The following is a 22,433-nucleotide window of genomic DNA, read 5'->3' on the forward strand; positions in this document are numbered from 1 at the left end:
GATACAAAGTGATATTTGTAGCAGATTAGGTGACAATTTTCCCTAACCTTTTCCCCAGTCTCTTAACCCGCTACGAAAAAGTAACTTCCGTATTGAAGTGGCGTGAAAAGTGTGTTTCTCTCATCCAATGAGTGAGTCTTCTAAATGGGTACCAAAGTAGGCTCTACATGTACACTAACTGCTGCAGGGAGGAATTCAAAATCTTTGACTCAATGTTTACACCGATGAGCTGCACGATCATGTTGTTTTGAAAAATGTATTCTAAGTGATCATAATACATGTAATAACACATTTTCTCCCATCCATTATTAAGTGTGTTAGGGTAGCCTATTGTGTCTTTAAGCATTTGCATATGATCAGTCCTAGGTGTGTGTACACCAGTAAGCGGTCAAGTTTTGATTTATTTATGCCTACTGCTCTTGCCATTATTTCCATTTGAGTCATTTAGCAGACGCTCTAATCCAGGGTGACTGACAGTTAGTGCATACTGTACATTATTGCCATGAAGTCTGAGCCCTTATGACACAGGAGGTAGCCCTGCTCAAACTATTCCCCCCCAATCACTGCAGTATACTCTGACAATCAAGAATATACAAATCCCTTCTCTCATATATTCCAAAGCGCGAGTCAAAGACAGTTCTTCACAACATGTGTTCATTCCTCCCCTCGCTGTAATATATAGGCCTTTTTATGCAGCAAAAATTGGGTTCAGCATCCCAATACCAATCCAGTGCAGCAGCTCTGTAAATTAAATAGGATCATTCCGGGAACGTTCCCTCCTTGCCAGTGATAGTATAAAGATCCATGGCAGCAAACCATCTGCCCTGCACAGCCAGGGCTGCCAGACTGGCGTGACAAGTAGCCCTGAAGGCTATCTCAACCCCCACACGACCCTGCGTTGAGTACTAATGATAGGAGTAATATAACTGCTTTTTGAGCCTGAATGGATCCACTGCTTCAAAATGACTCTATTTTGAAGCATCCATCAAGGGGCCCTGGGTCTGAACTCCTCCCTGTGCAACTATACTTCCTGATGGGCCGACCCCAGGTAATGAGGGTAGGCAACAACACGTCAGCCACACTGATCCTCAACACAGGAGCCCCACAGGGGTGTGTGCTCAGCCCACTCCTGTACTCCCTGTTCACCCAGGACTGTGTGGCTACGCACACCTCCAACTCAATCATCAAGTTTGCTGATGTCACGACAGTGGTATGCCTGATTACCAACAAGGACGACAACCTACAGGGAGGTCAGAGCCCTGGCAGAGTGGTGCCAGGATAATAACCTCTCTCAATGTAAAAACAGAGGAACTGATCATGGACTACAGGAGTCAGAAGAGGGAGCCCGCCACCATCCACATCGATGGGGACACAGCAGGGGGTCAAAAGCTTTATGTTTCTTGGCGTGCACATCAGTGAGGACCTGAAATGGTCCCACCCCAACCGACAGTGTGGTGAAGAAGGCGCAACAGCACCTCTTCTATCCTCAGGTGGCTGAAGAAATTCAGCAAGGCCCCTAAGACCCTCACAAACTCCTTATGCACCATTGAGAGCATTCTGTCAGAATGCCCTCAACAGAATGGCTCTGCGGTCAGCCCAACGCATCACAGGGGGCATGCTGCCTGCCCTCCAGGACTGTTTACTGTGCATTTATAAACTGTATTCTCAACATAGCTCCTCCTAATCTACCTACTACTGTGCAAACTAATTTTCTTTACAAAAGTACCACATATTTATATTCTGTATTCTCACTGTAATATGTACTTTGGATTGTTCTTTTTTTAGATTATTTGTGTATTAGTATTGTATTCGCGAGACATTCTACTGCACTGTCGGAGCCAGCAACACAAGTATTCTGCCACACTGTCGAAGCTAGCAACACAAGCATTCTGCTGCTCTGTCGGAGCTAGTAATATAAGCATTCTACTGCTCTGTCGGAGCTAGTAATATAAGCATTCTACTGCTCTGTCGGAGCTAGTAATAAGCATTCTACTGCTCTGTCGGAGCTAGTAATAAGCATTCTACTGCTCTGTCGGAGCTAGTAATATAAGCATTCTGCTGCTCTGTCGGAGCTAGTAATATAAGCATTCTACTGCTCTGTCGGAGCTAGTAATATAAGCATTCTACTGCTCTGTCGGAGCTAGTAATAAGCATTCTACTGCTCTGTCGGAGCTAGTAACAAGCATTCTGCTGCTCGGTTGGAGCTAGTAACATAAGCACTTCACCTACTAGAACATCTGCAAATCTCTGTACGCAATCAATAAACTTTAATTATATTTTTTTATAGCTATAGCTGGGAAGGAAGAGTAGGCAACAGTTTAGCAGAGGAAAGACAAAACACTTGAGCAAAAAAAACATTGTTTACTAAATAAATGGAATTGTTTGATTACGATGTTTTATTGTCACATACACCGGATACGTGCAAGGAAATGATTTGTTATTCTTTTACAGAGTACTTTACAGTACAACAGCATGTGTTTGTGAATTGGGATACAGTATTGAAATAACCATCTTCCAACATTTAGAAAATTAAACAATGTGGAACCAGCACTTGCAACAGCAATCTACAGAAATAACCAGAAAAGCAACTAACAAAGTAGTACACCAACATCATAAATACATGCTATAAAAAGGTGTCCTTGTGGTAAAATAGACAAATAAGAAAAAGTCATTAAAAATTTTACATTATGAAAATCAGAATATTTTTTCTCTTCTCTTCTCTAATCTGTATTCATACCGATAAATGCAGACAGTGTCAACATACACAAATACAACAACTGGTCTGCTAATTGAATGTGAGGTTGAATGAGGCAACACTTACTGCATCATGGACATAAACTCCACAAACAATATTTCAACAAGGCACTAAACAAAAGGTCACATTTGGCCTTGCAGATGCTTGTCAGAACTCTAGCATCCTGGTTGGATCACTGTACTTGACTGACTCCATCTTTCCTCGAATGAACCTAACCGGGCCCCACTTTCCACGAGCAAAATATCAACAAAAGGTTCACTGTCCCTAAATCAGTTTTCCCTCCTACTTACTACTACAGAATCAAAAGAAGCTTTCTGAAAAAAATAAACATCTGATTTGATGTCTGCACAAGGAAGGCCTCTCCAAATACTTCCAAATACAATTTTGTAAGTCAAAGCAAGTGAACTGTTGTCAATATTGGGATCATAGTGAAGCTCCTATATAACCGTTTTGCTGAGGATTCAACACCTAAACACCAACCTACAGGTCTGTCTAGGACCTAATCCAGTTACAAGGACATTGTCAACTCCATCTGATGTTAACACTCCTCCTCCCTCTCTCACCATCTGGCACCATATGTAATTCCACTGCTTATAGAATCTTAATTCCCGGCTCGACTCTTCATGTATAGCTAAACATACTGTCAGTTCCTCTTTGTTCACACGACAGAATCAGGCACCTGTAGGTCGATGACATCACACAACCTGTGTGTGTATAGTTCTTTAGTCCGTTTTAAGGTCATTGTGGGAAATGATCACATTTTGTCAGTTAAAACACCTGTGTGCGCACGTGTGGAACACTACACATTTATTATTATTTTTTATTTGTTGATAGACTGATCCCTCCCTATACTTTCAATGCATTTTTCCGCAAAAGGTAGGTAAACTGTTGCACCCCAAAAAAATTGCTGGGTCAACTTTGTTTACTTGCGTCCTCCACTACACCCCCTGCACATTTTACACAGTGAACATGTCAAGCAGCAACATACAACTGTAAATTACAACATACCTCCCAGAGTAATAACCTAGAACCATTTGACTTCCATTAAAAAAATCACAAGCCCTTTTTGTTGTAAGAGCACAGTATTCTCCTACCTATCTAAAAATGTTACATAAGGCCTGCAGGATTGAAACACTACCCCCTCTGGGTAGAGAGAACATTATACTGCTCCACTCTAGTCCATACAGTGCATTCGGAAATGATTAAGGCCCCTTGACGTTTTAGACTTTGTTACATTACAGCCTTACTCTAAAATTGATTAAATCGTTTTTTTCCCCTCATCAATCTACACACAATATCCCATAATGACAAATATATTTACATAAGTATTCAGACCCTTTGTTGAAGGACCTTTCGCAGCGATTACAGCCTTGTATCTTCTTGGGTATGACACTACAAACTTGGCACACCTGTATGTGTTGTGTTTCCCCCATTCTTCTCAAGCGATATCAGGTTGGATTGGGAGAGTCGCTGCACAGCTATTTTCAGGACTCTCCAGAGATGTTCGATTGGGTTCAAGTCCGGGCTCTGGCTGGGCCACTCAAGGACATTCAGAGACTTGTCCCGAAGCCACTCCTGGGTTGTCTTGGCTGTGTGCTTAGGGTTGTTGTCCTGTTGGAAGGTGAACCTTCACCCCAGTCTGAGGTCCTGAGCGCTCTGGAGCAGGTTTTCATGAAGGATCTCTGTACTTTTCTCAGTTTATCTTTCCCTCGATCCTGACTAGTCTCCCAGTCCCTGCCACTAAAAAACATCCCCACAGCATGATGCTGCCACCACCACCACCATGCTTCACCGTAGGGATGGTGCCAGGTTTCCTCGAGACGGGATGCTTGGCATTAAGGCCAAAGAGTTTCATCTTGATTTCATCAGACCAGAGAATCTTGTTTCTCATTGACTGAGAGTCCTTTAGGTGCATTTTGGCCAACTCCAAGCGAGCTGTCATGTGCCTTTTACTGAGAAGCATTCTTCCGTCTGGCCACTTCACCACAAAGGGGGAGTCTGGCCCTTCTCCCCAATTGCTCAGTTGGCCGGGAGGACAGCTCTAGGAAGAGTCTTGGCGGTTCCAAACTTCTTCCATTGAAGAATGATGGAGGCCACTGTGTTCTTGGGGACCTTCAATGCTGCAGACATCTTCTGGTTCCCTTCCCCAGATCTGTGCCTCAACACAATCCTGTCTCTGAGCTTTACAGACAATCCTTTCGACCTCATGGCTTGGTTTTTTGATCTGACATGCACAGTCAACTGTGGGACCTTATATAGACAGGTGTGTGCCTTTCCAAATCATGTCCAATTGAATTTACCACAGGTGGACCAACCAAGTTCTATAAATATCTCAAGGATGATCAATGGAAACAGGATGCACCTGAGCTTAAGTTCGAGTCTCATAGCAAAGGGCATTACTTTTTTCTCCCCAATTTCTTGGTATCCAATTGGTAGTTACAGTCATGTCTCATCGCTGCAACTCCCGTATGGACTCGGGAGAGGCGAAGTTCGAGAACTGTGCGCCCTCCGAAACACAATCCAACCAAGCCGCACTGCTTCTTGACACAATGCCCACTTAAACCGGAAGCCAGCCACACCAATCTGTCAGAGTGCGTGATGGGACAAAGACATCCCTGCCCGGCGAACTCTCCCCTAACCCGGACGACGCTGGGCCAAGTGTGCGCCGCCCCGTGGGTCTCCCGGTCACGGGCGGCTGCGACAGAGCCTGGACTCGAACCCAGAATCTCTAGTGGCACAGCGCCTTAGACCACTGGACCACTCGGGAGGCCAGGGTATGAATATTTAAGCTATTCAGTAGGTAAGGTATTTCTGTTTTTTAAAAACCTGTTTTCACTTTGTCATTATGGGGTATTGTTTGTAGATTGATGAGGAAAACATGTAATTTAATACATTAGAATAAGGCCATAACATGTGCGAAAAGGAAAGGGTCTGAACACTTGCCGAATGCACTGTATATCCTCCTCTTTCTTCTCAAAAACAAGCTGACATGAACCTCAGGTCACCTTCTTCCTTTAACACTAGGGGAAGCAGTCTCGCATGTCCGCTCCCCCTGGGGGCTAGCGTTTGATCACCACCTGCTCGTAGGGCCCAGCCCCAACCCTGAAAGAGAACACCAGACATAAACACATGTTATCTCACCAGCCAAAACTCACACAAACAAGTGAAAGGGCATTACTGAACAACTCTTCACAACCAACAAACAGTCTATCAATCAAATATTCTTTAACTATCGATTGGCCCTCGAGCAGTTAAAAAAAAAGGTGAAATATCAGTGACAGTGCCTGTTGTGTCATTCTATTTCTGATGCATTAGGTAATGTCACCAACCTGGTGTGTTGGCTGCCCAGCGCCGTGCTTCCACCAGGACCAACAAACAGCTTGAGCCCCTCCTCTGTAACACGCAAAAACAAGTAAGTTACTGTCAATCAACGCAAGGTCGCAGCGCTGCGAAAATTGCTTAGGAACCAACAATGAGCCATCTAAAAATAAGTGGTTATTGACAAGAGTGTTATTCACGATGAGAAAGAGGCATGGCATAGAGTGACTTTGCTTTAGCAGCAAAGAACTAGAAATGTGTTACTTGAAAATGGCAAATATAGTAATCTGTTAACCCATTAGTCTAATCCATGTCTAAACCAGGGGAGGGGGTTTCTACTAAACTATATTGAATTGTTTTTAGAAGGTCATACCAAGGATCATTTTGCTATTTGATTTCAAATTTTAAGACCCCTTGATGTATCGAAAAAAATGACAATTATTTTATGGAAAATCTGATTTGGCCTTACTGCCCATACAAACGCATTGAATAACAGATTCACTACAACATCAAATTGATCAGAAATACAGTGGAGACATTGTTAATGTTGTAAATGACTATTGTAGCTGGAAAAGGCTGATTTTTATGGAATATCTACATAGGCGTACAGAGGCCCATTATCAACAACCATCACTCCTGTGTTCCAATTGCATGTTGTGTTAGCTAATCCAAGTTAATCATTTTAAAAGGCTAATTGATCATTAGAAAACCATTTTGCAATTATGTTAGCACAGCTGAAAACTGTTGTGCTGATTAAAGAAGCAATACAACTGGCCTTGTTCAGACTAGTTGAGTATCTGGAGCATCAGCATTTGTGGGTTCGATTACAGGCTCAAAATGGCCAGAAACGAAGACCTTTCTTCTGAAACTCATCAGTCTATTCTTGTTCTGAGAAAGATCTCATACAACGCTGTGTACTATTCCCCTCACAGAACAGAGCAAACTGGCCCTAACCAGAATATAAGGAGTGGGAGGCCCCAGTGCACAACTGAGCAAGAGGACAAGTGCATTAGAGTGTCTAGTTTGAGAAATGCCTCAACTGGCAGCTTCATTAAATAGTACCCTTAAAACACCAGTCTCAACATCAACAGTGAAGAGGCGACTCCGGGATGCTGGCCTCGTCACTGTCGACGTTGAGACTGGTGCTGAGAGAAGGACAGTATACCGTCTAGCCATACTCCCAAGTACTTGTATGAGGTGACTACCTTAAGCTCTCTAAACCCTCAGAGGTAGTAATCATACCGGTGGGGAGAGGGGCATTCTTCTTACCAAACCACATGACCTTTGTTTTGGAAATGTTCAGAATAAGGTTAAGGGGCAGAGAAAGCTTGTTGGACGCTAAGAAGGCTTTGCTGTAGCGCATTTAACACAAAATGCTGGGAGGGGCCAGCTGAGTATAAGACTATCATCTGCATATAAATGGATAAGAGCGCATCCTACTGCCTGAGCTATGTTGTTGATGTAAATTGAGAAGAGTGTGGGGCCTAGGTTCGAGCCTTGGGGTAAACCCTTGGTGACAGGCAGTGGCTAAGACAGCAGATGTTCAGACTTTATACACTGCATTCTTTGAGAGAGAGGTAGTTAGCAAACCAGGCCAAAGACCCCTCAGAGACACCAATATGCCTTAGCTGGCCCACAAGAATGGAGTGGTCTACCATATCAAAAGCTTAGACCAAGTAGCAGCACAATATTGCTTGGAATCAAGGGCAAATGTGACACATTTAGGACCTTTAAGGTTGCAGTGAGACATCCATAACCTGAGAGGAAACCAGATTGCATTCCAAAGAGAATAATAGACATCAAGAAAGCCAGTCAGTTGATTATTGACAAGTTTTTCCAACACTTTTGATAAACAGGGCAAAAATAAATATACCTATAAGTTAGGATCAGCCTGATCTCTCCATTTAAATAAAGAACAAACAGTGGCTGCCTTCCAAGCAATGGGAACCTCCCCAGAGAGGAGAGACAGGTTAATGTAAATGTAAAAAGGTTGGAGACAGGTTTGGCGATGATAGGGGCAGCAACCTTAAAGAAGAAAGGGTCTAAACAATCTGAACCAGATGGTTTTTTGGGGTCAAGTTTAAGGAGCTCCTTTAGCACCTCTGACTCAGTGATCACCTGCAGGGATAAACTTTGTAGCGGGGCAGGAGAAAAAAGAGGGAGAACCATCAGGGCTAATCGCATTAGAAGGGGTGGGAGATGAGGAAATGTTGGACTGGCAAGGAGGCATGGCTGAGTCAAATAGGAAACCTGACTTAATGAAGTGGTGATTAAAGAGCTCAGCCAAGTGCTTCTTGTAAGTAACAACCACATAATCAACATTAAGGGACATGGGATGCTGTGAGGAGGAGGGTTTACTCTCCAGGTCTTTAACAGTTTTCCAGAACTTCTTGGGGTTAGACCCACAATGAGAGAACTGCTCCTTAAAGTAACTAACTTTGGCCTTCCAAACTTTGAGCACACTTATTTCTCATTTTTGCCGTGCCTTTCGCCAAATGGAATTCTTGAGGTGGAGTAACTGCAAGATTACGGTCGAACCAGGGGCTGAACCGGTTTATAATTCTTATTTTCTTTATGGGGGCTTGTTTGTTAACAATAACATTGAAAATATCAAAAAAGAAGGTTCAAGTGTCTTCGACAGAGGTAATCAAGCTGATTCTATACCAATTTACAGAGGCCAGTTCATGAAGGAAGGCTTGATCATTATAGTTTTTTAGTTCTTTTAGTATCTATGACAAATCGGGACAGGCTGTAAAGCAGTGATCACTAAGGTCATTACAGAAACCACCAGACTGATACCTATCAGGATTATTTGTGAGGATAACATCAAGAAGAGTAGCCATTTCTGGGTGTTTGGAGTCATACCTTGTGGTGTTGGTAATAGTCTGGGAAAGATTTAGGGAGTCCCATTGTTTAGGACTTGGTCAGGTGGTTTAAGCATGTCCCAGTTTAGGTCACCAAGCAGAACAAATTCAGACTTAGTGTAAGGGGCCTGGAGAGAGCTTAGGACAGGTAGGGTACAGGCCGGTGCTGATGGTGGACGATAGCACCCAGCAACAGTCAACAAAGAGCTATTTGAAAGTGTAATGCTTAAAACCAGCTAATCAAACTGTTTGGGGACAGACTTGGTGGAGACAACAGAGCACTGAAGGTGATCCTTGGTAAAGACTGCCAATCCCCCACTGAGCTAAGCCTAACCCTAATCCCTCTGAACTAAAGCCAGGGCTTGTGAGCGTACCCTCAGTGCTGGAGTCCAGTAGGCCGTGGCTGAAGTCCTGGCTCTGGAGGATCTTATCCACAACGTCGTCCGCATCCACCCGGGTAGCATCCACTCTCTTCAGCTGAGACTCCACTGAGTTCTGCTTCATCAGATGCCTAAGGCACACACACACGTAAAAAACAAAAACATCCACTCTCTTCAGCTGAGACTCCACTGAGTTCTGCTTCAGACGCCTAAGGCACACACACGTAAAAAACAAAAACATCCACTCTCTTCAGCTGAGACTCCACTGAGTTCTGCTTCATCAGATGCCTAAGGCACACACACGTAAAAAACAAAAACATCCACTCTCTTCAGCTGAGACTCCACTGAGTTCTGCTTCATCAGATGCCTAAGGCACACACACGTAAAAAACAAAAACATCCACTCTCTTCAGCTGAGACTCCACTGAGTTCTGCTTCATCTGATGCCTAAGGCACACACACACACGTAAGACGAAAAAAAAACTGGTGGATGAGATGGAAAGAAAGACTCCTGTTGATTACATTGCGATACTCATCTCTGATCTTTCAACAAAGTATGTGAATATTACCTGCTCAGTCTCTCAGAGGCAGAGCTCTTTGCAGGGGTGGGGGGATATTCAGGCACGGGGAAGTAGGCACAGGTGACAGAGACCGGGGGTGTAGAGTGGGCCTCCTTCTCCCCCCTCTCAGTCCCCCGGTCCTCTCTGGGTTCAGGAATGCTTGCAATGCCCGTCGAGGCGGAGCCTACTGAGGGGTTCCTCTTGTGCGTGAGCTCTGATAGGCTGGAAGAGCGCGAGTGACCTGTGCTGTAGCCTATGGGGAACGAGTAGGTAATGTTACCCTCCACACAACAGAGACACAGATTTCACAACAAGAACCATAACTTTGACAGCAAGCTACAGCTTTTCAGACATTCATGCCTACTGTTCATATCTTATTTAGTTCATGACACAAGTCATAGCCTTTTCTCATCCGCATTTGGTTCAGACGAGGCGTGTAGCTACTAGCTACCTGAGACTTTGGACTGTTGGCTGGCGTAGCTGGACGTTCTAGAATGGCCACATGCTCCCAGTTCATCAGGAACAGATGCACACTTCCCTGGGGGCTCTGAGCAGGAGAGAACAGCAGTACATTATTTTGGCAATGTCAATACACAACATTAGCACTAATGATTACTGATTAACAGGGTTTAATCCTGCAATCAAAGTGTTATGTGTACAGAGCCGGCGGGGAGGTATGTGTGTGTGTGTGTGTGTGTGTGTGTGTGTGTGTGTGTGTGTGTGTGTACCTGGGACGGCGAGGCAGGGTGTTTGTGTGTGTGTGTCCCCTCCCTTCCTGTCTTCGTGGAGACACTCTGCCTCAGCCTGCTGAAGGCCCAGTTTCATGGCCGTGGACGGTGGCCTGCAGGGACATTGTCAGTCACATCAACTGCTTTCACTGACTCGATCAGCTGCTTTACAAACACCATCTGTTCCAAACCTACTACTCCCTACCATGCATGGTTGTTGATTGGTTTGAGTCTTTAATTTGTTTGTCCAAATGGTTATTTCAAAGTCAGTGGCTGAATTGAATACATGTTAATGTAACATCTAAAGCCATAATTGGCATATTCATTTAAAGCCATTTTTTTTGGAATGCAAAGTTCTTCTGTGGAACTGGAACATGTGAATCATATCCTATCAGAAGTGCTGATCTGTTAGCAAGAGGATTTTATGAGCCGTATATCAGTTTAGCGGAGCTTCACGTTCATCTTTAATAACCCCACTTTCACAACACAGGAAACCACCAGGTCTCACTTCTTTTATTTCTTAGATGAACGGGTCTAACTCAAGATTGGAGAGGGGGGGTGGACTCACATTACATACCAGAGACCAAATTATATACAAGAGACAGAGACCGTGAAAGTGAGGGAGAAGAAGAGAGTGGGAGAGACATTTAAAGAGAGACACTGGGAGGAGACAAAGTTAGTCAAAGGACCAGTGCAGTCAAAATTCTGTTCTTGCTGATAGAAACTAAAACTGTAAAAGTGTGAGAAAAAAAATGTATCAGTGTTATTTCCTGATTGTATTTTCAACCAGCAACTATCTACACAGGACCTTCTAATCCAGCCTGTTTGCACGGGAGGAAGTTTCAGCTTGCCACCACATCAAATCTTATTTGTCACATGCGCTGAATACAACAGGTGTAGACCTCACTGTGAAATGCTGAATACAACAGGTGTAGACCTCACTGTGAAATGCTGAATATAACCTGTGTAGACCTCACTGTGAAATGCTGAATATAACCTGTGTAGACCTCACTGTGAAATTCTTACACGCCCCTAACCAACAATGCAGTTAAGAAAAATACGTGTCAAGTAGAAAAATAACACAGCAGTGAATTAACAATAGTGAGACTATATACAGGCGGTACAGAGTCAATGTGCAGGGGCACCGGGTGGTAAATTGGTTAATAATAGACCAACAAATATTCTTTATTTATTTATTTGGATCCCCATTAGTCGACGCCAATGGTGACAGCGAGTCTTACTGGTGTCCGACATATAACAAAAAATACATTACAGACAAAATACTTTAAAACTAGCTGTTATTGGCAAATTTGTAAGTTTCCCCTTCCCTTCTACAGAGCTCTTACAATACTCCCAACACACACATTGTGTGCGAGTCACATTCTGTAGGAGGAAAGCTCAGTAAAAGACAGACACACACTGCGGGGGACACCGAGGAACACTGAGGCACACCAGCACTTCATGATTGCATGAAAGCTTTCTCCCAGAATCTCTCCACTGTGTTATCAGAGGCATTGGCCAAGGCAACCCTCCCACACTCCCACACTCACTGCATTAGTGAGAACTGATTCTAAGACCATTTTCACCCCCTCCTCCATGGTGAAATATAAACGTTATATTCCATTTGGTTTCCTGTGGGATTCAGACAATAGAGCGACGTGTTCCGAGAGAGAGCACTGGGGTGGTGCAGTAGTGTGATGCAGTGTGTCTGTGTTTGTTTACGAGGGTGTCCAAAGGAAAGGCGCTGCCAGGAGTGTGTGGGCACGTCATGCTCAAATCAGTCCTTTCTAACAGACAGAATCTGTGAGGAAGTTCTCTTATCATATTGAAACAATAGAACTCTTGCTATTCATTTTCAACAGGAGAGGTTGGTTTGATTTGAGTCCACAAGTATAGCTTGACTTCAAATTGTTCATGTGGTGCTGAGGAAACTGTGCCAACGCTTGAACTTTCACAAACACGGGACGGTAATTAACCCCCTGTGTTTCTGTGACTCTGTTTCATAAAGCCAGAGATAGCAGCCGTGTCTGGGTGTACTCAGAGACAGGATGCTGAATGCATATGTAGGTTGGTGGTTTGCTCTGTGTGTCTGTGGTCTGGCCAGATGCAGACTTCTGTCTGTCACATCAATGTTTCCTACTTACCTTCACTGAATAATGGGCCAAAACTGCATTAATTTCCGATAAGCTAATCCTGCAGTTGTACCACTGATCCAAAATCAGTGAAGTGCAACGCACCAGAAGGATGGAACAAAGACGGCAATGAAAGGTGCACTTACGTTTTAAAGCAGGGGTCCCCAGACATGAGCAGTGTACTAATGACAACCTGTGACAGAGGTGACAAAAACAATGTCAGCCAAAAAAAATGGCAGCACGGCTCATGCACATCCACAGGCCCTACGAAATAGGATGAAGTGATCCTAGACCTGTGTCGAAGTACAAATTCTACCCGAAGCATGTACAATATACATTCATGACACAGGTACTTCTCCAATATCACAGGCTCAGAGGTGCCAGTCTTCACGTACATGTTAGAGCAGTTGCATCATTAGAATACCCAATCCTGAATGGTGACTAAGGGGCCGAGGAGGGTGATAGCTAACCATGTGCTTACTCCCAATGTGTGCCAATACTTGGGTATGTTGGCTATGACCCAATACTCTCACATGGTTCCCTTCCTGGTCTCCTCTCCCTCATGAACACTCATTAGTTAGACTGGATAGCTGACGTTGTATAGGCTAATCCGTGTATTTCATTCATCTATCCAGTTCTTTAAGAGCAGTGATCCCTGTGTAGACAAGTAGGTCTCCTCATTCTAGAGTGATAGGACAGAGCCAAGTGGACTAGGGCAGAGGAGGACAGACTCCAGTGTCATACACACGTCCTATACAGTAGATGCTTTGGAGGCCTGTCTAACTGTACCGAAGTGTACCTTGAGTATAGAGTTGTCCTGTCTGGAGTTCTTGGTGTCGTAACCCTCTAGTAGGCATCGGCGCGTCGTTCTGCCAGAGCCAGCAAACTCTGACAGGTTCAGGTCAGCAAAACCCAGCTGCAGAATAGAGAGAACAGATCTATTCAGGTTTATGGTAACTGCTTTTCAACAGAGCCTCAGTTCCATAGAGTTCTAATACAGAGCACTCTGTTTCTAACAATCACATCTGTAAGGAGCTATTGTAGTGGTCTTTAACCATTACATTCGGCAGCCGGTGATTGTCAAGCAAATAACTCCTGGTAATTGACCGTTAACACATTTAGCACCTCCTGGCTTCCACGCATAGCCTACTGATGTAGACCTTTGGAACATCTACATAACATTTTAAAAAGTCTTGTACATCCATGTAATATAGCCTACACCTTCACAATAAATCCATTATTTATTTTAGGTCTAAAGAAGCATGATAAAAAAAACGTACAGAATAGTATACTCATGAGTTGTCCTTATGTTAGGTTCTGATGTGGCTATGCCAAATCTGTGGGCTACACTAGTTATATATTAAGCAAGATTTGCTTACAATTCTGTGGCATTATTTTATGTCATTTTATAGTTTAAAGAATACAATTGAACAAATCTGAATAAAATAAACATTTTCCCCAAACGATTTGAGGGAGTGCGCACATGTGGCTATTCTGTGTTGAGCGGTTAACAAAGAAATAGATCATTAATAACTCTAAATGAAGCATATAGGAGCAACTTTAGTTGTTCTACAAACGTTTGGCTCTATGTTTTGATTTTTAATACATTGTAAGGCTGCATGACGCGACTAATGATGATTTGAAAAAAATAGCTTGAAAGGCATGAGCTCTGCTTTGTTTCTTTGTGCAGGCTGTACACACTTCATTAGTCTCTCATTCACAATTTGTGAAGCACTTGACAATGCCTCAAATTTCACGGTGGCATCCCCTTTGTGGCCGTAACACAACCTAAAAACGTTTTAAAAATCCATGCCTTTTGCAGCTAGTGGCCATTGTGCCCTTGGCCCGGAGTGCTGCGTTGTGCTCTTCACCCCGAGCACTGCGCGCTCCGAATAGCCTCTCACTCACATCTACATCACGTGATCGGGTCTTTCTCACAGGCTACAAGTGAAGACAGACACATCGGGAAGGTAACTGCGCACCTCCTTATCCAATTCCGAGGTGCATATTGAAGATATTGGAAAAACTGTCCACAATTACTTTGTCAGCCAACAAGTTGAGTAGGCCTAACGAATAGCAAAAGTCCTAGCTTATGTCAATCTACTATCACCATAGTACAAAAGTTGACCTATTCTGTGAGAGAAATAAATATTCCAAACAGTCTGGGGACAGTTGTGGGATGCAATAAATCCCAAATTAATACAACCACTAGCATTAAAAACAACTTTTTTACACAATGTGGCTGATGCAACAGATCAGAACACTAGCTTAAAATGTTGATAAATTATTATGCTATTTATTCATATTATAAGCGCAGCAATGCACACATGGCACTAGCCATGCTGTTGTAGGGGTCTGTCTAACCCAGCTGTAGTTAGTAGTGGTCAGTGTCTCTGTCTTAAAAGAGTGTGAATGTTCTATTAGCGGGAAAACACCATTATCAAAAATGACCGCAAATGCGATTATGCATGTAATGGCAATTTCTTATGCTGGGTATCATTCACAAGTTATGATATATAATTCACACTTGATAGGCTAATATTGTCACTCAGACTATTCTTGATTTAATCTTGTACTAAATAATATATGTGTGAAATTTGTTTTGATTTAGAACGGACCATTATCATGTACCTGTCTCGAAACAAGGGCAGTGTGAAAAAAAATGCATGCCATCTATGCACTTAGCGAATAGGGGACTCTTTTCCCGTGGTTCATTTTCATGCCAGTCAGGTAGGCTATGATACTGTTGTTAAGAAAAGCAATGTGCTTAATATTAGGAAAGTTGAGAAATAAATATATTAGGCCTAGTCTAAAGAAAGCTGATGGGATCCTCCTCTATTTAGTAGAGGCCATCACTCTGTTTTCTAATGCAATTCCATAGCCTATTGAAATGTTGCACAACGTGCTCATGGACTATCGTGAAGTGTTTGATTAGATTTTCCGATCACATTTGCATTGATGTCAGAGTGATTAGAGGGACAATAGAGTGCTGAGTACCAGGCAGTTAGCAAGTTTGGTAGGCTACTAATGACCACCAGCAGCAGAGCCAAGTCTTGGACCAAGGGGCTCCTTAACAGCTCCTACCCCCAAGCCATAAGACTGCTGAACAATTAATCACATGGCTACCTAGACTGTTTATATTGACACCCCCCTCCCTTTTTTTTTACACTGCTGCTACTACTCCCGGTTTATAGTATGCATAGTTACTTCACAAATGACCTCAACTACCGGTACCCCCTGTAATAGCCTCACTATCGTTATGTCATTTTCTTGTGTTACTGACAAGTGATCGCCGGTGTGGCAGTAATACTGTCACCGCAACAGCCCTACTTTCAATATACTTCCCTTTTAAGAATGAGTCATGCGGTAGTGACGTCATTCTTTAGTTATTGCCATATAAGGATTAATGACTGCTTAAGGACAGATAAGTGTTAAACAGCAATCAGTAACCAAAGACGGAAGTTCGCAGTAACAGGCTAACTATCATCTTTAACCTCACCTTTACTAACAATGGACAAGTTACTTTCAGGCGGTGAATGACTAACTATAATTTGCATTATGATAAGAATGCTCTGTTATGTATCTACTTTAAAATGTCAGCATGCCAAGATGGTCATTGACTGAATTCAAAAGCAAAAAGATTACCTTGGCAAAGGTCTTTCCACCCTTCATTTCCTAAAAATGACGAAAAAATGTGTTATCCATCAAACAAACAATCCTTGTGTGCTACAAGTACATCTCCACATTCGATCTCAAAACACAGATTTTGTAGCAATAGTCTTATGAGTGATTGACATCATGACAGCCTGTAGTTGACCAAGTGGTAGACATATTTTAGCAGTTAGACCTATTAGTATACCTACCAGTAGTATACCTATTCTTGTCATCAATTGAACTTGACATAGCATTCACATAACTTTGGCAGCATTGTTGTAGTGAGTCCTGTACCTTGCGCACAGACACCCGACACACACAGGGGTCCAGTACTCCTGTCCCAGCGTTGGCACTCATCTTACACAGGAAAGAGAACCTCTTCCTCCAGCGCACACAGTTAGCCTGGACCTGCTCCCTGGAGAAGACAAAGTTAGTAGCAGTACAATCAACAACAAAAAAAACAGAACTGTGTGACAGTTGATTGGAATGTTTAGGTACAGTACACATTCATCCCTTGATCTGATTAATGGCTAAGATAAATCTAGGCTGTCAACAAAGAACACAGTCAATGAGAAGATCCTGTGTGCGAGAGATGAGACATGGAACATAAAAGCCTTAAAGTAAAAACAACAAACTTCCCCATGCTCTTTCCCTTCCTATGGAGTAGTCTCACATAAATAGATGTAGGCTAGGCTAAGTGAATTATAGATTTTGAAATGTGACGGCAGTGTTTTGCGCTTCTGGCCCCTCAGTGACAGAAGTAGGCTCCGGGAATGAAGAACACTATGCATTGGCTCTTTAGAGCAAGTGATATGTACGGTGCTTCAGCATTAATGCAGGTGAAAAAAACTTACTTGTATTCACGCATGACTATTTCGCTTTGGATAAAAGCATCTGCCGAATGGCACCATTCAAAAGTTTGGACACCTACTCAAAAGGGTTTTTCTTGATTTTTACTATTTTCGACATTGTAGAATAATAGTGAAGACAAATATATTAAATAACATGTATGGAATCATGTAGTAACCAAAAAAAAGTGCTAAACCAATCTAAATATATTTTAGAGTCTTCAAAGTAGCCACTCTTTCCCTTGATTACAGCTTTGCACACTCTTGGCATTCTCTCAAACAGCTTCACCTGGAATGCTTTTCCAACAGTCTTGAAGGAGTTCCCACATAATGCTGAGCACTTGTTGGCTGCTTTTCCTTCACTCTGCAGTCCAACTCATCCCAAACCATGTCAATTGGGTTGAGGTCGGGTGATTGTGGAGGCCAGGTCATCTGACGCAGCACTCCATCACTCCCCTTCTTGGTAAAATAGCCCTTACATAGCCTGGAGGTTTGTTTTGGGTCATTGTCTGTTGAAAAACATTGATAGTCCCACTAAGTGCAAATCAGATGGGATGGTGTATCGCTGCAGAATGCTGTTGTAGCAATGCTGGTTAAGTGAGCCTTGAATTCTAAATAAATCACAGACAGTGTCACCAGCAAAGCACCCCCACACCACCTCCTCCATGCATCACGGTGGGAACCACACATGCGTAGATCATCTGTTCACCTACTCTGCATCTCACAAAGACACGGCGGATGGAAACTAAAATCTCACATTTGGACTCATGAGACCAAAGGACAGATTTCCACCGGTCTAATGTCCTTTGCTTGTAGTTCTTGGCCAAAGCAAGTATTTTCTTATTATTGGTGTCCTTTAGTAGTGGTTTCTTAGTAGCAATTCAACCACGAAGGCCTGATTCATGCAGTTTCCTCTGTACAGTTGATGTTGAGGTGTGTCTGTTACTCGAAGTCTGAAGCATTTATTTGGGCTGCAATTTGAGGTGCAGTTAACTCTAATGAACTTATCCTCTGCAACAGAGGAAACTCTGGGTCTTCCTTTCCTGTGGCGGTCCTCGTGAGAGCCAGTTTCATCATATAGCGCTTGATGGTTTTTGCAACTGCACTTGAAGAAACTTAACATTTTCTGGATTGACTGACCTTCATGTCTTAAAGTAATGATGGGACTGTGAATTCCAAACTTCCATTTAAGAACGATGGAGGCCACTTTGTTCTTTGGGGACCTTCAATGTTCAATGAAAGGTTTTGGTACCCTTCCCCAGATCTGTGCCTCGACATGGTCCTGTCTTGGAGCTCTATGGACAATTCCTTCGACCTCATGGCTTGGTATTTGCTCTTACATGCACTGTCAACTGTGGGACCTTATATAGACAGGTGTGTGGCTTTCCTAATTATATGCAATCAATTGAATTTACCACAGGTGGACTCCAATAAAGTTGAAGAAACATCTCAAGGATGATCAATGGAAACAGGATGCAGCAGAGATCAGTTTCGAGTCTCATAGCAAAGGGTCTGAATACTTATGTAAATAAGGTACTTCTGTTTGAACTTCTAAAAACCTGTTTTCACTTGGTCATCATGGGGTAAGAATATTATTTTTTAATCCATTTTAGAATAAGGCTGTAACGTAACAAAATGTGGAAGAAGGGAAGGGGTCTAAATACTTTCAGAATTCACACACACACACAAATCTCAACTGGGTAACGGTTAGACTTCTCTCATAGAACATTAGAGAGAGTTCAAGGAGTGGTCGAACAGACATCGGCTGTCGACCAAAGCAGACAGGTATTCTAGTAAAAAGGCTTTTAAATAATCACATCACTCAGTGCCGCCTTCTCCATTCTTTCAACTCAATCACACATTCAGTGACTGAGGAGGCAGATGGCCTGTCGGTGTGTGTGTTCCAATGAGCCTAAGGAAACGTATAATATTAATAGAGCAGAAAAAACATGTTTCTCTAACAAGATACTCAATCAAAACCTCTTCACGGGTTAAAAATAACAAGACAATGGCTTGAGTCATGGCTACGTACAGTATGGTACATTTACATAATTGGACAAATGCAGGCAGTTCCTCTGGGAATGCCAACCGAGTCGAACATTAAGAGCTAGCACGTGCTCCAGTTGTGTCCACTACTTTCCAGTGACTGACTCATTTAAGTGCAGTCCTACTCAGTGCGGTTGAGTGGCTTGACATGTGAATCTCTTAAAATACCACAAGGATCCGTTGGAGCTGTTAGATCGGTTCTCTCTTGGGAAAACAAGTCTGTGTGTTCAAATGCCACGGACAAAGTCCTATCCTGAATTCTGAGGAGGGGATGTTCCAGAGTCTAAACAGGAAGGAATGGTGAATGGGTAACATGAGAGAAATGGATAACGTGAGAGAAATGAGTTAGACGCTGTTAAACGTGACTTGACTGATCCAATCTTTAACTGATTCGAAACTAGTTTTTAGACAATATGTCTAGCCATCTCAATGGCTCTGGATCCTTGGAGAGCAAGTAGTTCTTGTTGCATCAACTGATGTTGAGTGGGATACTGAGGTTTTAGGAAATGGGACACCCTTTAAAAAGTCTCATATGATGGGGTTCTTGAAACATGTTACTTGTAAGAAAAATATACATTTTCCAGCAAAGTGTTGAATGTGTGTTTGTTATAGAGTTCACTATGCGTAAAATCTCCAAATGTACCATGAAAACAGGGTTGGATTGGGGATTTCCAAGTGTTTGCAACTAGTCTGATCAATAAGACCCTAGCCAGTCTAAACTAGGAGATATTGGAATATCGGTTTGAACAAAATGATAAGCAAATTCATGACTTTTCCTTGTCATTTCAGAGTGGGAAATGGAATCTAGCGAACGTTAATACTGACCTTAAGTTGCCAGATGTTTTAAGGTAGGCTACATAAAATGTCAGATATGACAGAAGAAGCAAGCCATGTTTGACAGTGGGCCTCGTGACTGAGGGTGTTTTGCTGTGTCAATCACTCAGTCAGAACTAGATGGCAGACGAGTTACCATGGAAACTACATCAAAATAACACACAGGTAGAAATACCAGGCTACATATTGAATAACGTTAATACACGAAGAGAGACATTGTTAGCTATTAACTTACACACAGCACATTATTCACATGCACCGCACTGTCTTCGTGACTAAGCTAGCTAGCTAGAGGGTGAAGTTAGTTAGCTAACTATAGCTGTTAGCTGTATCTGGCTAACAATGCCACTACTCCCAGCAGTTATCGCTCTCTTAAAAACTCTGCTTAAAAATAGGAAAGACGTTCTTACCGAGAGGACTCTTCTGTAAAGCCACGGTCTAGCAGTCGTACTTTGCAGAACAGGACCCCGTTAACAAAGGGAACAGAAGATAGTTCCTCCAACTCGAAATCTACCTTAAATTTGAATTTCTTTTTCTTCATCATAATGAACGACATTATGCTAAAGTAGCTTGGTGCCTAATTATAATAGTATCTATAGCTAGCCAAAGGTCGAGCTTCTTGACGGTCACTTCTCCCACTTGTCACTGGCTGTCTGAGTTCATTTAGCGTTTGACGTTGAGTTCAAATACTTCTCGCCCCCATACCTATACCTAGGGTTGATGAGTAGCAGAGCGACACGGCGCAGTGAGTGTTAAACACTAAAGCGACAAGCGACCATTTGAGAGGAGGCGTTCTAGTGCATGTTCAAAGAATGCAAGTAACGAGGGGTGGAGTTAGGGTAGATAGCCCGTCTACTCTGTTGCACTTCTAGAACCGGATACTGACAAATAAATGACCATAGGACATCAAATCTCATTTTATTGGTCACATACACATGGTTAGCAGACGTTATTGCGAGTGTAGCGAAATGCTTCTGCTTTTAGTTCCCGACAGTGCAGCAATATCTAACATGTAATCTAACAATTCCACAACAGCTACCTAATACACACAAATCTAAGTAAAGGAATGAAATAGGAATATATACATATAAGTATATGGATGAGCAATGACAGAGTGGCATAGGTAAGATGCAATAGATGGTATAAAATACAGTATACACATATGAGAGGAGTAATGCAAGATATGTAAACATTATTAAAGTGACTTGTGATCAATTTATTAAAATGATGTCAAGTTTGTATGTAGGCAGCAGCCTCTCTGTGTTAGTGATGGCTGTTTAACAGTCTGATAGAAGCTGTTTTTCAGTCTCTCCGTCCCAGCTTTGATGCACCTGTACCGATCTCGCCTTTTGTATGGTTGTTGGGTGTACAGGCAGATGCTCGGGTGGTTGTTGTCCTTGATGATATTTTTTGCCTTCCTGAGACATCGGATGCTGTAGGTGTCCTGGAGGGCAGGTAGTTTACACCCCGTGATGTGTTGTACAGACCGCACCACTCTCTGGAGAGCCTTGCGTTTGTGGGTGGTGCAGTTGCCGTACCAGGCGGTGATGCAGCCTGCCAGGATGCTCTCAATTGTGAATCTGTAAAGGTTTGTGAGGGTTTGACGTGACAAGCCAAATTTCTTCAGCCTCCTGAAGTTGAAGAGGCGCTGTTGCTCCTTCTTCAACACAGTGTCTGTGTGGGTGGACAATTTCAGTTTGTCCATGATGCGTATGCCGAGGAACTTAAACTTTCCACCTTCTCCACTGCTGTCCCGTCGATGTGGATAGGGGTGTACTCCTTCTGCTGGTTCCTGAAGTCCACAATCATATATGAATTATTATGTGAGGGCTTATGTACTGAAGCCTTTAAGGTGTTGTAACTGCCAGAGGTTTGGGCATGTGGCAACAGCCTGTAAAGAGAAAAAGACGTGTGCCAGGTGTGGAGGGGAGCATGAGTATGGGAAGTGTGGGGAGGGTGTACAACCAAAGTGCTGCAGCTGTGGGAGTGCTCATATTGTGGCATATAGTGGGTGTGAGGCAGTGAAGCAGGCAGTGGAGGTGCAACAAGTGAGAGTGGAGAGAAGGGTGTCATGTTGAGGAAGTGAGGGTGCTCCAGGTACAGGGAGATACAGGTCCAAGGGAGAGAGGGCTAGGAGCATCTAAACCGGGGATTACGGGGCAGGTAGGAGGCGATATGGTAACATAGATAAGAGAAAGCTGGTGACGTTCATAGCAGGAGCTATCAATAGCACTGCTAAGTAGAGTCTAAAACAGAGAGGATTCAGCTAATAGTGGAAGCTGCTGGGAGACATCTGAGGATGAAAGGGTTGACAT

General features: G+C 43.1%; 1 protein-coding gene across 2 annotated transcripts; it reads right to left on the reverse strand.

Moving 5' to 3' along the window:
- Positions 1-2,373: 2,373 nt before the first annotated feature.
- Positions 2,374-20,928, reverse strand: LOC115117388 (EEIG family member 2-like). 2 transcript variants are annotated; one of them, XM_029645858.2, is made up of 11 exons: positions 20,529-20,927; positions 16,685-16,805; positions 16,382-16,411; positions 13,536-13,652; positions 12,883-12,929; positions 10,605-10,717; positions 10,328-10,423; positions 9,886-10,129; positions 9,312-9,448; positions 6,085-6,148; positions 2,374-5,857 (listed from the first exon to the last, which is right to left on the reverse strand). In XM_029645858.2, exons 1-11 carry the CDS (start codon positions 20,672-20,674, stop codon positions 5,815-5,817), a joined length of 1,158 nt encoding a protein of 385 aa, XP_029501718.1. In that variant the 5' UTR covers positions 20,675-20,927; the 3' UTR covers positions 2,374-5,814. The 2 variants fall into 2 exon arrangements, with proteins under 2 accessions (XP_029501718.1, XP_029501719.1); XM_029645859.2 differs by lacking the exons at positions 2,374-5,857; positions 6,085-6,148; positions 9,312-9,448 and adding an exon at positions 9,457-9,684 and having other exon boundaries at positions 20,529-20,928.
- Between the last annotated feature and the right edge of the window lie 1,505 nt (positions 20,929-22,433).

Source organism: Oncorhynchus nerka, linkage group LG20 (genome assembly GCF_034236695.1).
Source record: "Oncorhynchus nerka isolate Pitt River linkage group LG20, Oner_Uvic_2.0, whole genome shotgun sequence".
In the NCBI taxonomy this organism is placed as follows: domain Eukaryota; kingdom Metazoa; phylum Chordata; class Actinopteri; order Salmoniformes; family Salmonidae; genus Oncorhynchus; species Oncorhynchus nerka.

Bases quoted from the DNA above. Each gene is read 5' to 3' on its own strand.
- LOC115117388 (XM_029645858.2), bottom strand. From the start codon at position 20,674: ATGTCGTTCATTATGATGAAGAAAAAGAAATTCAAATTTAAGGTAGAT. The intron at 16,806-20,528 runs GTAAGAACGTCT...TGTCTTCTCCAG, and splicing joins TTTACAGAAGAGTCCTCTCG to GGAGCAGGTCCAGGCTAACT. The intron at 13,653-16,381 runs GTAATCTTTTTG...TCTATTCTGCAG, and splicing joins GTGGAAAGACCTTTGCCAAG to CTGGGTTTTGCTGACCTGAA.